The sequence below is a fragment of the Phaethon aethereus genome (genome assembly GCF_964289735.1).
Source record: "Phaethon aethereus genome assembly, chromosome: 2".
Lineage (NCBI taxonomy): Eukaryota > Metazoa > Chordata > Aves > Phaethontiformes > Phaethontidae > Phaethon > Phaethon aethereus.
Genome location: NC_138582.1, coordinates 146,963,761 through 146,984,232, shown reverse-complemented (window position 1 = coordinate 146,984,232; position 20,472 = coordinate 146,963,761). Strand labels below are relative to the sequence as shown.

Sequence of the window (20,472 nt, the reverse complement as noted above, 5' to 3'; positions counted from 1 at the left end):
ACTGTGTAAGTAGGTGAACAGGACTTTCAGTCTACACTAGCTCACATGCACACGCCTGTATCTTAGTATTTAAATTCATGCATGCTAGCATTTCGGTATATTTTTTGCATGAGTCTGATTTAGTGTGTACAGCTGTGGGCACTTGCAGTTAAGCCTTTACGGTGCTTGTGGATTTAAACTCTAATTCAGGCAGAGATTTAGCTCCTGTTAAACATCAAAGCTAGCAAATATGCTTACATTTTAGCTAGCATTGCCTCTACCACCTAGAAAATGCACAGATAAGTGAACACAGAGAAATCTCCAGGAATGAGTGTAATACTGAGATTTTTAAATTTCATTTTTAGGGTGTTTTTTCCAGCATCTGCATGTTTATTTGAGGAAAAATCCCATATTTTGGCTCTCGGATACACCTCTCCTATTACACAAACCATTTTCATTTGGAGGAAAGGAAAATGGTTTGGCAATATCTGAGAGATTTCACCTTGGGATCTGGGAGATTAGGCAAAACCAGCAACTCCAAGAAACCTTCTTCTGGACCAAGTTTCATATATTTATCTGAAAGAACACTCTAATCAGACAGAAAGGGCTACACCAGCGCGAAGGTCCGTTACTACGTGTGTTTGTGTGGTATCTGCTTTTTTCCCCTTGATATATAGGTGGACCCACCAACTCTCTTGTACTCCCAGGTGGAGAAGGTTAATGTCCTTCCCTGCAGACCGTGCTTCTGTTTCTCTGCATCAGGACACTTGTCCATTAAAAACTGTCTGGGTTTTTTTAGGGCCAGGTTGTGCACATGAGGTCTGCAGCCTTTGGGGCCTCCTCAGAAAACAACCAGAACAGCAGAAGACCTCAGCATTTCTTCCCCACAGTCAGAGAGGTGCTGTCTGCAGCCATCACCATTTTACTCCTGTAACCTCACAAACATCACCTTGGTTTGATGCTTGTTAAGAAATACATGCATACTTGTAATAAAATTTTCACGTTCGTCACATGGCTAGTCAGAAAGCCAGAACCAGAATTGTATTAAAGATAAAAGGAACCAAGCAAGAGAAACAGTAACATGATGTTAGATTCCCTCAAACAGCTGGTTTTTAAGTGGGCTTGAAGTGATAAAGAAATTTCCTATGTGTGGTAGTTATTGTCCTCTTATTTTTGGATACCAATAGATTGCTATGCTCAGAAGCAACTATCACATACACAAATGGCTATACTACCTGCGTGCAATTTTTAGGGTGTAAAATTAGGCCCAGTCCTGAAAACAAATGTGAACTTTCTAAAGTGTATGCCTATAAGCAGCCCTACAAAAATAAATGAAAATATTCAAATGCGTAAAATGAAGGATGCTCAGATGTTTTACAAGAGAGGGGGTTTAGAGATGAAAGTTATTACTTATGATTTATTTTTCCATCCTCAGAACATTAGGCATAAGTATCTATAGTCAGATGAGATGTTTCTGACACATAAATCAAAACACTGCAGGTATGATTCAATATGGTCAAGATTTTCTCAGATTTTTCCACAAATTATTCTTTAATTTCAGTGAAACGCTCATTTATTTTTAGCTTCAGGCAAATCTATTACCAGTTTCTGTTTTAACTATCAGCATTAGACAATTATTTGGAATGATCATCTGTGCCTGTATACCTTTCGTCAGACAGTTCTTCATCACAATATTTATTTTGTTTTGAATTTTGTGGGGTTTGATGCTGAGGAATTCTTAACTATTATTTTATTCATTATTCTACAATATACACACCAATTCGATTTTCCCTGCTCTTTCCTTTTAAGCAGTTTTCCCTGGGAAACAGTATCATCTTTACATTTCTGACATAAAGTCCTGTTTTCTTTCATGTGAAAACCAAAGCTAAAAGCAAAGAACTCATTTCTATAGTCTAAACTATCATTTCAATATTTTTTGACTTAAAGACACACTGTTCTCTTACTCATTTTGAAACCAGTGGGTTTTTTATTGTTGCTTATGCCTATGCCATTTATTACATTCTCTAATTTCTGTTATAGCTTCACACTTTCGTAGCTTCTCATCACGCATTGATTTTGCACTGTGTGTTCTTGTTCATACTCCCAAAAATTACTTCCACTCTGACTGTTCCCGAAGAGCAGGTTTTTGATAATTTCTTGCTGAATAGTTTTCATTTTCTCACACTGCCTTTCCCATAATTAACTTAAAAAGTTCTTCTCATTCTTTCAGAATCTGTTCTTGTGAATTAACTCCTTTTACTATTCCCTTTTGTTCCAAAATTAGTTTTTATTACAAACTAGATTACCACATGGTTTCTACTGGATTGTTAGATACAGAACTGACTGCAATGCTTTTAATTAAGGTTTCCAAACACTGTATTTTAAGACCCAGGTTTCTGTTGCTCTCAAGCTTGGGCTGAAATTTTCTTTTTGGATCCCAAGCTTTAATAAATTACAGTAAAAATATATAGGATTTGCGAAGTCAAGAATAGGGAAGCGATAAAGCACCAGAATCAATACAGTTTGGATGACCTATCTGATACTGCTTTGTATCTGGTCTTTAATGAAATCTTTAATTACAGGTTGCATGTTGTTTTCCCTAAGGAAAACTCCCTGACTCTGAAGATAGTACTGAAGATTGACCGTACTTGAGGAATTAATCCATCTTGTGCAGGGGATGAAGCTGTTAGCTACAAAAGAACTGATGATGTGAAACAGAAGGAGAAGAAGTGGGTTTAGGAAGTAAAAATGGCAATAGGTGTAATGGACAGAAAGAGACAGAAATTACAAGATCAGAAAGGCATGGAAGTATGACTCTGAAATTAGAAGACAATGAAAGCTGTGTACAAGAAAGGGAGAAAAAAGAGTTACCAGAGGAAGGACCTGGAGAAATAGTCCATAAATAAGGGGAAATACCAACCTAAAGCAGAGGAGAAGACTGTCAATGCCAGCCACTTATAGCCACCAATGTCTAAGCCATTCCACTTAGAGCTGAGAAATGAGTGAATCCACCAGACAGGCTGTATGAAAGTCACTTTTCACAACTCTAATTCTGTTAACAAGAATAACATAGATATTATATTGGCACAAAATGTTGTATTGAAAATAATACCAAGGACTTACACCAGCATAAAAAATGGCTGGGGCCTGAAAAAAAGCAAAGAATGAAATGTATGATGTTGTTGGTCATGTACAATTCCATCTTTTGCCACTAATAGATAATATAAGACCAAAATACTCTATTTTCTTGGCCTGAATGCATCTTTCTGTTATTTAGAAATAGATAAATCCTGTCTTAGAATCATAGAATCATATAATAGTTTGGGTTGGAAGGAGCCTTTGAAGGTCATCTAGTCCAACCCCCCTGCAATGAGCAGAGACATCTTCAAATAGATCAGGTTGCTTGTCCACCTTGACCTAGAATGTTTCCAAGGATGGGGCATCTACAACCTCTCTGGGTAACCTGTTCCAGGGTTTTACCACCATCATTGTAAAAAATTTCTTCCTTAGATCTAGTTGAAATCTGCCCTAGTTTAGTTTAAAACCATCACCCCTTGTCCTATTGCTACAGGCCCTGCTAAAAAGTCTGTCCTCTTGGTCCTTACAATCCCCCTTGAAGTACTGAAAGGCTGCACTAAGGTCTTCCCGGAGCCTTCTCTTCTCCAGGATGAACAACCCCAACTCTCTCAGCCTGTCCTCACAGGCTTCCAGCCCTCTGACCATTGTGGTGGCCCTCCTCTGGACCTGTTCCGACAGGTCCATGTCTCTCCTGTGCTGAGGGCTCCAGAGCTGGACACAGGATTGCAGGGGGGGTGTCACCAGAGTGGAGTAGAGGGACAGAATCACCTCCCTCGACCTGCTGGCCATGTTTCTTCGGATGCAGCCCAGGGTGTGGTTGACCTTCTGGGCTGTGAGCGCACATTGCTGGCTCATGTCCAGCTTCTCATCCACCAGGACCCCAAGTCCTTCTCAGCAGGGCTGCTCTCAATCCCTTCATACCCCAGCCTGTATTGATTCTGGGGGTTGTCTCGACCCTGCACGTGGCCTTGTTGAACCTCGTGAAGTTCACATGGGCTCACTTCTCGAGCTTGTCCAAGTCCCTCTGGATGGCATCCCATCCCTCAGACGTGTCAACCACATGACTTAGCGTGGTATCATCTGCAAACTGAGGGTGTACTTGATCCCTCTATGTTGTTGATGAAGATATTAAAGAGTACTGGTCCCAGAATGGACCCCTGAGGGACACCATTTGTCACCAGTCTCCGTCTGGACACTGAGCCATTGACCACTACCCTCTGGATGCAATCATCCAACCAATTCCTCCTCCACTGAACAGTCTGCCCATCAGATCCATATCCCTCTAAATTAGAGAGACGGATGTTGTGGGGGACCATGTCAAAACTCTTACAGTCCAGGTAGATGACATTGGTACCTCTTCCCTTGTCCACTGATGTGGTCACTCCGTCATAGAAGGCCACTAGGTTGGTCAAACAGGACTTGCCCTTGGTGAAGCCATGCTGACTGTCTCGAATCACCTCCCTGCCCTCCATGTGCCTTAGCATAGCTTCTAGAGGATCTGTTCCATGATCTTCCCAGGCACAGAGGTGAGGCTGATGGGTCGGTAGTTCCCAGCATCCTCCTTGCTACTTTTTTTTTTTAAATGGGTGCAATGTTACGCTTTTTCCAGTCTCCAGGGACTTCACCTGACTGCCAGGACTTTTCAAATATTATGGAGAGTGGTTTGACGACTACATCACCCCAGGACCCTGGGGTGCCTTTCTAAAAGCATGTTTACATCACAGCTGCTTTGCTTTGAAGTACCTGCAATCCAGCATCTTTGAAACGCTGAAGTAGCAGTGCAGTGACACAGACAATCAGGTTGCTCACATCACAGAAACTGATTGAAATAAAGGTAACAGAAAGCGATACAGGATGACGTCAGCATTTAAGCAAAGGAGTGGTGTACAACATATGAGCAAAAGCAGGATGTAAACGATATGATAATTCTGAGGCACCACTGTACTAAGAACATTTATTTTGCCAGCTTGAAATGATCTTGAAGGGAATGCTTACTTTATAATAACATGCAATATTTTCTTAAATGTTATGAGGGGAGGCTTTTATTTATAGGTATGCTACACAGAGATACTTCAATTGCACACTACAACAAGCAGATGTACGAGACAGAGTAGCTCCAGAGCAGCAGAAGCAACATTATCAAATACCACTGAGCGTGACTTGAAGCAAGAGATTCCAAAGAAATGTCACCAGAAAAAATTCTTTATTCTAAAGTTACAACTCTGTGTAGGTCAGTGGGCCTTATTAAGAGCTGCTGAACCTGCTGCCCTGCCAATGCTTTTCTGCTTTATTATTACTCGGTGATAAAGTAAATAAATTGGCAGTATTCATCCTTTTTAAATTGCATGTTGCTTAGAATAATGAGATGCCTTTCATCGTTAACCCTCAGAAAAACTTCTTGCAAATAATGCAGAGCTCCTTTTAAATTTAATGTCCTGATAAGCTAAATTGTTAAATGCTAGATGCTATGGAATTACATTTGGTGTTCTTTAAGAATGAATGCTAATTAACATGTAAATTAGCAATTTAACCCTCTTCAAATTGGAAAAGAACCCATGGGACACCTAATTTCATAGTTGTTAATGATGGTCCAATGACTGTAAGATATTTCTTAAGTATTTCATTATATAAGGAATTACAGAAGTGTTTTATCAGATTTTGGCATTTAAGACGTAGCATTAACCAGAATGTCAGCCTAGCGGAAGTGCTCTTCATTATTGCCTGTGTTATTGTCCTTTTGATTCTTCTCAGAGGGTACACTTTTTAATTACTAAAGTTATACAACTAATTTTTCAAGCAGGAGGAATGGATGATGCAGTGTAATGGATGTCGTATTCAAATAAGCAAGGAGTCTGAAGGATTAGATTTGTAAAAAATACATGATGCCAAAATGCAGGCAAATATGAAATTCTGCCCCAAAATATCAGTTTGGGGTTTAATTTTGTACAATCACACCCTACCTAGAACATAAAGAAACATATTCTTGTGTAATTAGATTTAGACACAAGGTGCAGTATCTGGTTGACACTCAGCATCTCTTGTTCAAGGAATATTCCATTGTTTCAAATTTTGCTTCCATTTCAAATATAGATAAGGAAAAAGTTCTCAAAGTTAATTAAAACATTATGGCATGACTCATTTAACATGGTAATTACAATGTAAATTCAGTTAATATTGAAGCAAAATACTTTCTGAAACATTCCGTTCCAACAAAAAGTGGTTTTGAGCCAGTCATACTTCTTTTTCATACTGTGTAAAAAGGAGTGTTTAAAAATCAACGTATTCCTCTTTGGTTCTCATTTCTGAAATGCTAATACACATAGCATGTAAGGCATTACTTAAGAAAATGGGATAGATATGGAGATCCTAAATATTTATGTTTAAATTATTACCCCCGTTTTCAGTTAACCTTCAGGGCAGTCAGGCTGGACTTGTACCTGTATTTAATGAACAAGATAAATTATATTTGGCGTTGCTGTCTTTTTTTTAAATGTCTGTATTCAGATGTTTTTTCCACTTTTTAAATGCTAGTGATAAGGAAAGAAGAAGCAGATTATACAGCATGTTTTCTACCTTCGTCTACGTAAAATGTTACTGTTCATGCAAAACTGTTTATGTTCACATAAGAACCGTGCATGACTGAACAGAGACATACACTGTATTTCATGTGCCAGCTTCGAAAGACTGACAAACATTAGGTAATGTTGCTTATAGGCCACATACTTTGCACTTTTTTTTTTTTTGTTAAATGAGTAGATCTGGAATAACTGGTGTCATCTTAAGGTCAAGCTCTACAAGTCTTGCTTCGAACAGGGAGGTGATAGGGACAAAGCACCGCCAGCTGCTATGATTGTCTTTGATTACTGTCCGTTCACAAGTACTTTAGTGCATATTTGTGGAATGACTTCTAAAATAAGGAACTATGCAGCCACATTAAGGAACCTGTTGTGCAGGTTACAGCACATCTGTACATATCTTACCTGGTGCAATTCTGTGCCATAGTCAGCTTTTTGGTGATACTGGGTAATCAGCTTTGCTAGCAAAACATTGTACCCTCAAATGTTAACAGAAAAATTACATTTCTGTCAGGTTCTGCATAACTTCTGAACAGTGCTCTCTTTTTTGCCTCTGGGAAAATAATAATTCTTCTAATCCTTTTGGCATCCACAATGAATATCTGGCCCTATAAACATCTGTCTATAATCTGCATCTATTATGGTTCTGATCATTTTTGACTGTCTGCACCTTCCATGCAGTAATTAATGTGCAAGAATGTAGCTGAGCAATTGATTCCTGTGGCGCTTTAAAGCCATGCTAATCAACTATGTTTGTGTTCGAGGAAGCGTACAATGTGCCTTGTATGTCTTTAAGGGGCATTCACAGCAGAAACAAATATTTAAAAGCAAAATGGAAATATATCTGCGCATCACCAAGACAGCAATAAAAATGGTGAGATTAGTCATTTATTATCCTTGCTTAGTTAAAAGCATTAATTAACATCTTTTAACATATCTCTAAGGGAAAAATAAAGGAGGTAACCCAGACTAATTATCATTTCACAGCTTTTGCAATTTAATAATAATTAGGCTCCACGAGGAGCCATTAAAAAGATGAGGGCTCTTTAAGCACCATCTCAGATTAAATTGCAAGGGAATATCTAGAGAAATGTAGACAACATTCATGTGAATACCAAACAATGTATTATCACAGGTGATGGGACAGTAAAACCGAACTTTTGCTTTAACAAAAAAAAATTGACAACTAAACACTTTTTTTATCAGGAAATGCTGTTTTTAGTGTAGAATGCTTTTGCAGGAATGTGAAAAGATCAAAACCTTTTTTAATTCAAAAGATTTACATCATTTAGTTTCAATCAGGTTGAAATGGTTCATAAAGATTAAAATACTTTGCTTTAACAGTGCTACTTTAAAAAAACTTCTAAAAACTTTTTATAAAGTATTGAAAAGTAAAAATGTTAATTGTTACATATGCACACTTCATAGTTACTATTACTGAGATGAAGAAATTATGAAATTTATAACTTTAAGGCATTATGTTTCATTGCTATTTAGATGCATTGACATCAAGTCACTAGGAAGCACTTGAAATTTTAATTTCTTTAATAAGTTTTCAAACTTTTACTTCTGTCAGTAAGACTAAAAAGTAAAGGTACCCCAAATGTCAAATTTTCCTGCAGAGCAGAAATTCTGGTTCTTTACACAAGTGTGTAAGTATAGAGGAATTGACAGAAACCTCCTGTAATCCTGTAGGATACTTTATTCTTGTAGTTTGTGTTTCTCTGCTTGTTTGCAGCCCTTAGCATGTTGATGGATTCTTAGCACTGCCTCCTTCAAAACAGACACTTAAATACTGACGTTTGAAAGTGCAAGTGCAGTCACATTCCATTGCTCTCTATTTACATTTTCCATCGAGGATCTGTGTGTTTAAGCATTCTAAATCATATCCGGCAGAAGCGATATAACCTGTTGCTTGTATTCTGAACTTGCCCTGGATGTCCAGTCATAGACAAGGATCTGGTTGTGTGAATATCAAATCATAATTAGTTGAGAAATTATTGTGTAAAGTAGCATCATGTTTAGGGGTAAAACAATACAGTTTATTAAATCACATATTACCAGTATTTGTATACAAAAATATTGCCTAAAAGCTACCATGTAATTTTTAACTTTTAAAAGGAATCCAGAATATTCAGATTAACCCCATCTTGCTCTTTATTTCAAAGCAAAATTCAGTCTTCTCATCATCTCCTAATGACCATCTTTTCTGAGTTATGTATTACTTTTATATCATTTGAGCCTGGGTTACACCAAACATTTATTTCTTCACTATGAGGGTGATGAGGCACCAGAACAGGTTGCTCAGAGTTGTGGATGCCCCATCCCTGGAAGTGTTCAAGGCCAGGCTGGATGGGGCTTTGAGCAACCTGGTCTAGTGGAAGATGTCCTTGCCCATGGCAGAGGGGTTGGCACTAGCTGATCTTTAAGGTCCCTTCCAATCCAAGCCATTCTATGATTCTATGACTCTAATTCATTGACATAAATATGGCTCTCAATAACCCATATCAGATTTTTATATCCTTCCCATTTTGAAATTTAATACAGCATAATGTTCCTTTGCTTGGTTAAAACAAAAAAGAATCTTCTGGCCTGCAATTTGAAAATATCATAAATTGGACCTGTACACATGTAAAACGGTGTTGTAGTTAATAAATCTGAACACAGAGCATGTGAGAAGTGTACAATAATTTTACAACAATTTCCTAATATTTCTAGGAAATTAACAGAATTTTTTATATAATTCCTTATTTATTTTTTGTACAAGGTCTTTCTAAAAGCTAAAACAATAATACCTGGAAAAACAATGGAATATTTTTTCAGAAATTAAAATGATAAGATATGATCCAGTTACCCTACTTCTTCTTGCCTCCAGAATAATTTACAGTATCATTTTAACTCACCTAGTCCAAAGAATATAAAGTCACTATCACCATACTGCATCTGTGTTGGTGCATATTTTAGGAGGATTGTTGTTCCATCTGAGTAAATTAACTCACAGTCTTTCTTTTTTCGCAAGAAATAATTAAAATTCAGGGGTGTAGAAAAGTATGGATTACTAGAATAAGAAACCATGGTATAAATAAAAGATCAACTTCAAATTTTACAGGAACAAAAGTTTCCTGGGATGAAGTAGTAGCGTAAAGCTTGCTTAAAATGTTGATTGTGTCAAGTGACAGGCAAAGAATTTGAGAGGTGACAAAGGATTTCAGAAGAAGTGAGTGATAGATCAGCTTTATAATATTAAAAATGTCCATGTCTATATGAAAAACTAGATGTGTCTTTACAGTATCATTTGATACAAGACTGAATACAAAGCGATATAGTCTGGAGCATGGGTAAGGGGGGAGAAAGGGACATAAAATGTTACCTCCCATAGCTCCACAACATACGAGGGGATAAGAGAAGTAGTTTGGGATTGCTCTTATAAAAGTGCATCATGTTCATTTCCAGCCTCTTTCCAGGGAGCAGTTTCTAGAACAGTATTAAATTAATTTTAAATTATGGAATCACAGTTGAAGGATGTCAAGTTGCAGCTCTGCGATATGTTATGCACCAGTGGGCTGAACATCTTGACCATGTGCCTGCTTTTAGCTCCCTCCCTTAGTAAAAGCCTCAGGCACTGTAGGTTGCAACAGCAGTAAGTTCAAGGAGACCAAATGCAAATAACAAATTGCAAATAAATAATATTTTAAGTATGTGACAATAATAAGGGTGGTAGATAGGCCAAAATATCTTTGCCTTTATAAACTGGAAAATTAGGACATCATTCACCCTGCACAGTCTGGGCATCTTTTTCTATGACACACTGAATTTGCTTAGGAAGCACCTTATTGCTTTTGTTATTTCAGAGGGAAATGCTGCTGAACTGGGAAGAGAGATGGATAAGTCAAATATAGGGAAGAAAGGACACTAAAGTCAAAGGAGACAAGACATAATAATAATACGAGACAATTTGGAAAAGAATTAAATAGAAGAAAAAATATATAATCAAAATAACCTTTTTTTAATCAGTATAATTTACTGAGATGTGTTCTCAGAAGATTGTCTCAGATAATCAAAGGCTAAACCAAGCTATTGCAGGAGTGAATTACCCTGGAAAAAAATGGGACATCTGTTCATCTCCTCCTGTAAATAAACCACAGACTGGAACATAAACTGCTACTCCAATCCCATGCATGAAGAAATTAAAATTAACAGATTATCCATCTGAATATGCTGCCTCCGTGGGCCTCCCTTCTGTCAAGAATAACACAAAAATACTTCATCCACATTACGGGTCTCTCAAAAGCTGATCTTTAATCTGTACATTATTAGCATTATGGTGATCAGCACTGGCATACAGGATATCTAAAAAGCCAAGCAATTGTATTTAGAAAATGCAAATAAAATGTTTGAATATATTTGTATAAGTAACAAACTGTACCTTACACTTCTTTAAGGAATCTAGTTTCATAACGGTCAATGAGCTTGCCAAATGGATTGGGAGGAGGAGTTCAAATGGAAAGATGTGAGAGAGACCCAGGAAATTTTAAAGACCCCTTGGCAGACGGTTTAAGAACCCAAATCCCACAACTGAAAAAGACCAAATAGGTTATAAACAGCTAATCTCATTTAGAGGGAAAGTCAATTCCCTGAGGTTAAATTTATAATAAAGGAGAGAGAGGAAAAATGGATGGTAAAGATCATAAATCAGAAGTGAAAAAATTGGAGAAGGTGATGGAGGAAGTAAAAAGGGCAGAAGGAAAATCTGTAGTCATCAGAGGTGAGGGCAAGGTTTCTGAAAGCATATTGAGGACATAGAGAATCTTCTGCTCCAAATAAAAATTAATTCCTTGTTAGCAGTGATGTAAAAAGGACTATTCAACACATCTTTCTGTTCTATACTTGGGGCAAAGCAGGATGATTTAGTCACATCTATGATGTTTATGATGATTGTGAAGTACCACTCTACGACTAGCTAAGAAGGATATTAAACAGCGTAACCTAGAGCTGAACATTTTTTTGTATAGGCAGACTCAGGTGACCAACGTTTAAGTATTAGGAACGAGATGGCCATAAACTCTCCTAATCATTAAAGCTGATTTTTAATAAGTGTCAGAGCACTAGAGGAAGATGCATCAAACTAGAAGCTAGATAATGCCATGCTAGGATTTAAAAAGAATAAACAAGAAAATCTGTCATCCTGACATTAGTGCCAGGGAACATACTGGCATGACTGATACAGGACTCCATAAAGTATTAAAGAATGATAATGTAATTAATTTAATTTAATGTGGTTTATGTAAAATAGATCTTGCCAAAGTAACTTCATTTTATCAATTTATCTGTTATAACGTAGCAAATCAGAATGTCCTCTGTCTTGTGTTATTGAAAAGTTTTGATCAGGTGATTAAAAAAGTCCTTTGTGGCCTTTTCTTATCGACAAAAACTGCAAGGAAATGCCATTTATTAAACCCACTTTACTTTGAGCAGGCATTTTGTATAGTATTGCTGCTAGATTCCTGGTTGCCTTGAACTCTCCTACTCCAGAAGAGATCAGTCTACTCCAAGCAAATACAAGAGAAAGAACATTTTGGTTTCAACTGAATAAAAGAAAATGACCAACCTAAAATGCTTTTTATGGATAGCTATTGCATCCTATCAGAAAAAGCAATATTTTACTTCTTTGAGATATTTGATGAGGCTTCTGCTTATAGCTGCCTTTAATACCCTTCACACACATATTATTTTTTACTATTTGCCCTGACCATACCTTTTCATCTGAAGTGCAGTGAGTGGTACCTATAAACAACACTACATTTATCTCAAGTACATATTAAAACGACTCTTTTTAATGATGAACTTGTTCTCTGGTACAGCACTTCAAAGTCACTGTGTAGTGGTCTGCTGATTCAACTTTCCTTTATGTAAACCTATGGATGTAGCACAATAGGTTGTAACAGGTTTATCCTTTATGCTTTATCGTTGTTCCCTCAGCACTACCATAGTTATCAAGAATCAACTGATTATACAGGTAAATCAAATTTAAGCTTAATTCAGAAGTCTGGCATCTTTCCTCTTGTTTCAATGGGCTTACAGAAGTTAGATGTGGTAATAAAACATATATGTGTAAGCACTGATTCAGCCTCCTCTCTGCTCTTTTCAGAAGTCATTCCATCTCTCTTTGCCTTCATTTCTCTATTTCTAAAATGATATCATCGTAAAGATACCTGTTTCATAAGAAGCCTGAGATCTGTCTATGGAAAGAGCTATGTGAAATTTATGTACGGTCATTTCTACTATCATTTTTGTTACTCTGAAAGTCTGATGACCACATTGAAGAAAGCTTGAGGTCAGGCTTTGGACTCACCTGATGAATTCTTGGATAATTCAGACTCTTTCTCTTTTCCTTAAAATGTAGGTGATTTTGTATTTCGCCTGCCACAGTTAGAACAAAAAAACCCAAAGTGGTGAGACAGGCTTCAAAAAGATATGGAAAAGGCTTAAATATTTTTTTAAAAAGATTACAAGAAGTACTGAAAGTTTTGAAAGGAGTTAGCCTTGCACAGGGTCTGTAATACCATTTTTTTAAATGATAAGGAAAAAGAAAATACATGAGATGTTGGTTTTCTTCTGGCTGGGAAAAAGACCCCAACACCCCAACAAGAGAAGTAATATATTGACATGCAGTGAAGATACAGTCACTGCCCCAAATTTCTTATCATTCAAATGTGTTACTTTCACTAGGTAAATTACTCTGTATTCTGAAGTTGCACCAAATATGTCTAATCAAATTATACAGTGTGCAGCCGGCTTGTTGAAGCATATGACAATAAGTTCATTGGAACTGATAAATAAACATGGGTGGTCAAGTGGAGCGTATGCTGGATCCACAAAGAGCTCAGGCCTTTAGATGACTGAGTTAGTGCCACAAAGTGCCTGTTCTGTCCTCTCCCCTATGGAAGAGGCCCCCATGAAACACATCTGTTTTAACTTTACTTGGAGTGTTCTCATGAGTAGTACAAATGGATGTTCTTTCCTCCAGCAATGGATGAAATCAGTTTAATTAGCAGGAATATTTGCAGATCTGGTTGAACAGTAAGAAGGTCCCACAGAAAAGGCACAGGTAAGAACTAGCAGGTCTTGATGCTTTCTGGCATGAAGACCCATTGCACTAGATCAGACCATCTTTCTGTAGAGACTTAACAGGAGTTTCTATGAATACATGCAAAAACAAGCCCATCTGTAATTTATCCTTCTGGTTGGATCTGTGATCAACATCTCATTCACTGATAGACGGATTCTCTAGGGCATGTCTGAGGACTGACTTTTCCCCGCTCCTGCTATCAACTCACTCCCTAACCCAATCATACCAGGATATTTTCTTCTCGTCTTCCCATTCACACCCGCTAACAACATTGAATCTGTTAAGATTGACAATAATAGAAGCTACTCCAAAAAATTATTACTATCACACACTTCAAAGTGATCTGTAGCTATTTATGGGTAAAACAAATGAAAATTTATCAGCTAGTTTTTGAGCTTCATCTCTCATGGTTAATTCCTGTATATAATAGCCTTTCCAATTTATTTTTAGGATTTTATTTACCATAGTAAAAGCAAATTCCTTCGTTGCTGTTTCCTCCCTTTCATTTAGAGAGCTAATACCGTAAGCTTCAGACACGAAGTCTAATTATTTTCTCTAGTAACTGTCGTTCTCATTTGACGGTTTGCAGCAGTGTGTATTCATTTTACAAATAATGTTATTCGTTCCAATGTTAGGGTTACAAGCAAGAGAATAATTCCTGAAATTCGTGTTCCTTTTTTCCTCATTTAACCCTTCTATGGTGAATTCCCTTAGAACTTAATTAAGGAGCTTTTCAGCAAAGTGGAAATCAATCTTTAAAGCCAACCAGGCACTCACTCACATTAGTTTATGGACTTTGATTCAGAGAAGGCCCTCTACATATGACAGGAGACATATACATAATGCTGACTGAAGAAAGGAGAGGTATATACTACATTTTTATCTGGGGCTGCAATGCATTACAGAACGATGAATATTTTGGGGGATCCATTGTGAATGACATTCTGAAAAAAAGTCTGAATGTAAGTGAAAAAAATAGTTTAACTCATACTAACCTGATATTTTCTAATTTAATGCATGGAATTTCCACACATCCCCCCCGCCCCGCAAAGCCACCTTCTATTTACATCAACGCAGTTATGCTACTGTGGGTAAGAACACGGTTTTGTTCTCAGCACGCTTGCAGCAACAGTTATTTGCCCCAGCATCTGAAGTAGTTATACTGAGAACCCCAGGTAGATCTAGGTAATGGGATGAACATGGCCCCTGGTAGAATGCTTAAAATAAGAAGTAATATTCTCCCCCAGCTCTGTATACTCTCCAGTCCTCAAACTGACAGTGAATGAGAGCGCAACATAGAAAAAATGGTTCCTGAAGCCAGAGACCCCCAGGAGAATGAGGTATGACAAATCTGGCAGGGAAATGCAGTTTATGAAAACCTTCTCTGTAGTCTTGTCAAAGACTTCTTAAAAAAAACCCCAACATCTTCCTCAATTTTATTTGTATTACATGTGCCAGAAGTACACTAATATAAAGTACTCTTTTATGCAACCTGTAGACATGAATACTATCTATAGCAATGAAAATGTACCAATAGCACCCATTTCCTCTATCAAAAGTCTATGTCTGAGATTGTCACCCTTAACACCCTCTATATGCAATGAAAAGAAAGAGGTACTTTTACATCTCACTTTATCCCACCTGTTTTAGACAACTGCTTTAAGAAGAGGTGATTAGGTCCCTAAAAGTGCTTATTTCTTTCCAGTGGTTGCAAAGAAAATCTAAGCAACTACTGTAAGCATCTAAATTTGATCAGATGAGTAGCAATCCAGAGAAACGTTTACCTGCACAGGGAAGAATAGAAATCAGGATCATTTCTTTCTGGAAAGAAAGTAATCTTGGTACTGCAAATGCAGCCAACAGTGGGTATGCTACAGGTGCTCGTAGGTCAGTGAAAAGCAAGTACTGGCCACAATAAAGTGACAATTTTTAAAAAAACAACCAAACTTTAAGAATGGGGTGAAATCACTAAAATGCAGGTATTTATCCACTGATATTTCATGTCTAGCAAAAGTAGGTGGTGAGGATGCAGCTCCATCAACCCCCTTGGATCTCCTGGTGATTCATACCAGAGTTCAGGAGGAAAAGAACAGATTCAGCAGTTTTTGAATGGGTCTTAGACAGAGGAGCCAACATGACTCAGACTTGGCTATATAAGTAAATCTTTCCATAACAGTGAATATTATTTTGTAGTCTTTTAACTTTCTGTGTGGGTATTTATAAAAAAAGGGATGGGTTACTTTTAGATATGTCAATATCCACACACACATGTACATGAAAACCAGAGAAAGAAGAGAACATGAGTCTAAAAATGAAATATAACTCCATGGCAATGATATTTGTAACAGGTGAAGGACAGAACACAAGATTGTTATTAAATAAATCATAATTTATTACACATGCCTCTATTTGGATGCCCAGTTACGTACCTAATTACGTGAAAAATGCAATTGCCGTGTAAAGCAATGTTAATTTTCAAGCACACCTGCTGAGCTTAGGGTTGTCATTCAGGTACCTGCTCAGTTGCATACTGTTGTGTGCCACCTGCAGGAAATATCTGTGTGCCTGTCAGGAGGCTGGCACAGGTTATTAGTGAGGAAAACCATGGCTTTGCAGCTTCAGTGGGCAGTCCCATGGCCTATCCAACATAGCTGAAAAATTTCATCACGATTCCTAGCCAGAGCTCCGGCAGTGCAGCTTTTTTTGTTTTGATGAGGGGATGTGCAGGGAGAGCCCTTTCTCCACTCAGACCGTAGATGCTTTTGATTTCTTGGATTTCATCTCCAGTTGATGAGTCCTCTGCTATGCTTACCCATATTTTTTTTTATTCTTTTCTCTACTTCTTTGACACATACTGCATGCCATTAGAGAGCACAAAATACTGCTAGAACTTCTATTTGTAGTGTTGGTCCATTTACTTTGTTGATTATCATCCTAACTGTCAAAGTAGTGAAATGGCATTGCTTTGCAGTACCTATGCTCCGTAGTACTAGCTTTCGCATTGTTCTTTGTTTCCTTGACAGGTAGAAACTGTTTCTGGTTTTCCTCATGAATGCTTTATGTTTGATACCGAACAGCTCACAGTGACAGTTGAAACATAGCAAGCAGCACTAAAGGACATTTCTCAAATGTGTTTCTTTGCCCTTTCTTCACATTGAAGATGTTAATAAGGCTCAAGACTACCTATGTTTTTCTATGGAAGATAGGAACTTTACTGCTTAAATATCTTTACACTCTTGTAAATGTTACTGAGGTGACAGAAAGTGTGGATTAATTCTGGGAAGATTCTCTGATTTCTTTTACAGCTTTGGCTTCAACATATTTTTATTAAAAGTTTCTTTCTTGGACCCAAAGTGACATTTTCTTACATATTCATCCATTTTACTGTAAACGAATGAGATTGAGGGAATGGAGCGCTATATGACTGGCCTGGCAAGGACCAGTGAGGGAGGGTATGTAAGGAGACAGGAAAAAGCTAAAAATGTGGTGGAGCAACCATTTCTTTCCAAGGAACTGAAGCCTAAGATCTTTAAAGGGGACTTTGCAGCTGTCCTGTTTCAGAGTCTAGTTCAGTGAAGTACTAGATATTGGAGGTGATAGAAACTTTTCAGAGAAACACACAGATTTGACAGACTGTATTTCTGATGAATACAGTTAAACTTTCAACAGGCACCAGGATGGTTCTTACTGGTTGGTGATGCACCAGTTCCCTGAGCAACTGCCTTTCTGTCCTTCTCCTCCTCATCCAGGGAAGTTTGCCTATATAGAGACATCACGGTTACTGAGAGTCAGCTCTTAAGCTCCCTGAGCAGCTGATTCATGGGCAGCCCCGATCTCCCGACCTTCAGATCAGTTCTCAGAGGCACATGTCTTGGTGTCCAGAAGGCTGAGGACAAACAAGAAGCTTCTGCTCTTAGTCTCACAGCATATATTTAATTTTCTCTCACAGATATTATCTGGACAGATAATACCCACTACAGCTTTCCAGCACCCTTCACAGAATGTAATCACAGTCCCTGTATGGCCTGTTTCCACCAAGGGTTCCTCCATGCCTCTCTGACATATTATGTCATCGCCACTAACAAGATCACTTCATTTCAGCTGGCAAAAAAAAGGACCTGCCATCTCTTTATATTGTACAAAGCAACCACTCAGTGGTTTTCACCTATTTCCTTTGTCTTCATCTACTGGCAAAAGCTAGACCCCCCTCCAGAAAACAGTATCTCTTCTATGCATCATCATTCTCTTGAACCGTACAAGTTGAGGACTCTCTGCCTTCAACCCTGTTTCTCAAACACAGGTGCCTGCTGGCCTTGTGCAGGGCTCTGTGCCATGCTAGGACTGTTCCACATGCCTGAGCTGCAGAAAGCAGTATTTGCTGCTACAATGCTGGGTCAGCCTCCAATCTATCCTACTGACGCATGTTGCGCTTTTGGTCATGCTGTAGGGAAACAACAGCATGAGATGATGGTAGTGATTACGATGTTGATCTTTAGGTGTCGGTGGACAGGCAAGTAGGCATAGATGTTGGCAGCTGATCAGCAGTTTAAAAATTACTGTAATACCAAATCCTTTCTTCAAGTCTGGCTTGCAAAAACAGCTCTCTGGTCTCCATGGAAAATTTAGCATTTGTTGGTGTTGATACTATAGTTCTGAATTTCACAGAAGAGCACAGGGCCACCTCCAGACCAAGGGGCAAGTGAATGCTACAGTTCAGTTCTCATTCCTGGTCCTCAGGAGTTCCAGTTTGGGCATTTGGCTGAATGCACCAGAGCTCCCTTCCGGCTTATAAACCTGCCTTCCCCAAACATCACGGCACTGGAGAGGTGGTGAAGGGAGGAAGGCATTTCTGCCGTGGAGTGAGGAAGCTTGGACCTCAGCTGGGTGGTTGTAAGGTTGGACATGACCTTCTGGGTCCTAAAGAGCACAGTGAACTCAAAGGCAACATGGTACCAATTTTTTTGCAGAGGAAGTTTTTGACAATTTTTGTTTTGTGTCTTCTTCTCCTTCGCTTTTCCTTTACTATCAATCAGCCATGCAAAGCCAGGTAATAAAAAACATAATAAAGGCAAAGAATTTTGTACTCTCCAGAAGTATTTACCTGATCTATAGCTGTTCGAGGAGTTTAAAAAAAAATTGTGAAAATAACCATAAAATAGTTTCCTGATCAAATATTTTAGACAGTAGTTCTCTCCTTTGAAAAACAAATGCAGTCTTAAAAAGCTACAAAAACAAGACAGAAGCACACATCCTTCCATCCATACATGTGCAAGTACGGAGATCTATAAAATACATCACATACACGAGCTCAGCTTTATTCCAGTATATGCCCATGGATTAAATTCCAACTGACCAAATTAAATAGGAAAATTTCTATCACATTAAATGGAGTCCAGTTTTGTGTATGTATTTGTACACAAGAAGATTTTTGTATTCATAAGAAGCTAAAAAGCTATGATTCATATGTAGGTATATATCAGCTAAATAGCAATGGCCCAATCGTGCTGTTTTGTTAGGTAAAACCAGCATTTTCAATCTCTTCTTAGGATGATAGCATTTAAAGTATATTTTTACTCTCCATTTACATACTAACTTCACCAAAAGCAAATAAATTGAGTAAGAGGAAATGCATCTGCTGTCTACATATTTAATCCCTTCTCTTTTTGTTCTTTTCACACAGAGATTGAAAGATTTGAAACAAAGGGAATTTGCTCGAAATGTGGCTTCAAAGTCATGGAAAGATGAGAAAAAACAGGAAAAAGCACTCAAGCGCCTCCACCAGCTTGCAGAGCTACGGAAGCAGTCAGAATGGCAAGTATTTAAAATTTATATTACATTTTAATGCCTTTTCCTCAGTCTCAGAAGAAATCTCCATATTTTTACTCCCACACTCTGTAAGGTACAGAGATTGTGTATACTGTAACCTGTTTTCAGCTCTCCCGAAATCCAAATGTTGCCTTCTGCAAACCATAAAATTGAAAGCCCCTGAATTAATTACTTGCTATTTGGTTTGTTTTTCTCTCCTATAGCTGGTTAATCTCATCTCTTCTGAACTAAGTGGTTTGAAGATGGTTTTATAATATCACCATTTTACCTTATGCTAACTGACCTGAATAGATTAGTGTAACTGTCTTAGCACTTGATAGTAACTGAATGGGAGAGGAAAAACACCTTTTAGAGCATCTGTACTTAGTCTGTGAATCATTTTAACTACTTTTAGTATACTGAGATTATTCTCACAGTTTCTCTGTAGAGTAATGGAAGTGTCATCCTATGAATGAAAAACAAGTAATTAACTGAGTTAAGTTTGCCCAATACTGTTAGCTCTATTGATGAATATCAAGATACAGCACAAAGTTTGCACTGATAAACGTTTACATTCGAGATATCTCTTTTGTTTAATGACACCGAATGCTTCAGTAGAATAGAGAGCCACCAGACCAATTGCTTATGTTAATCTATGACCATAATGAGTTAAGTAGATAATTAAACTGGCATCCTTTTAAATTCATATCAAGCTTACTGTACCCTGGAAATAATAGCATTCAGAGTTTATTATACACGCATTTTGGCCTATGTAATTGCTTTTGAGTAATCTGCTGAAATATAACAGTTTAATGCTAATGTATCACTTTTACGGTTACAACTCCATTTTCATACAAATCTCCTGAAAGAAATGTAGCTGCCTGTGGGAAGATGCCTTTGTGCCCA

The 20,472-nt window shown here is 37.8% G+C and overlaps 1 protein-coding gene across 1 annotated transcript in view; it reads left to right on the top strand.

Annotated features, from left to right (window-relative positions):
- The window catches only part of ZNF804B (zinc finger protein 804B), a gene marked incomplete at its 3' end in the record, with an annotated part of 236,182 nt that overhangs the window by 210,286 nt on the left and 5,424 nt on the right, over positions 1-20,472 (top strand). Inside the window, exon 3 of the mRNA XM_082015541.1 lies at positions 19,442-19,572. Coding sequence (XP_081871667.1) covers positions 19,442-19,572 — 131 coding nt within the window. The remainder of the gene's footprint in view (positions 1-19,441; positions 19,573-20,472) is intronic.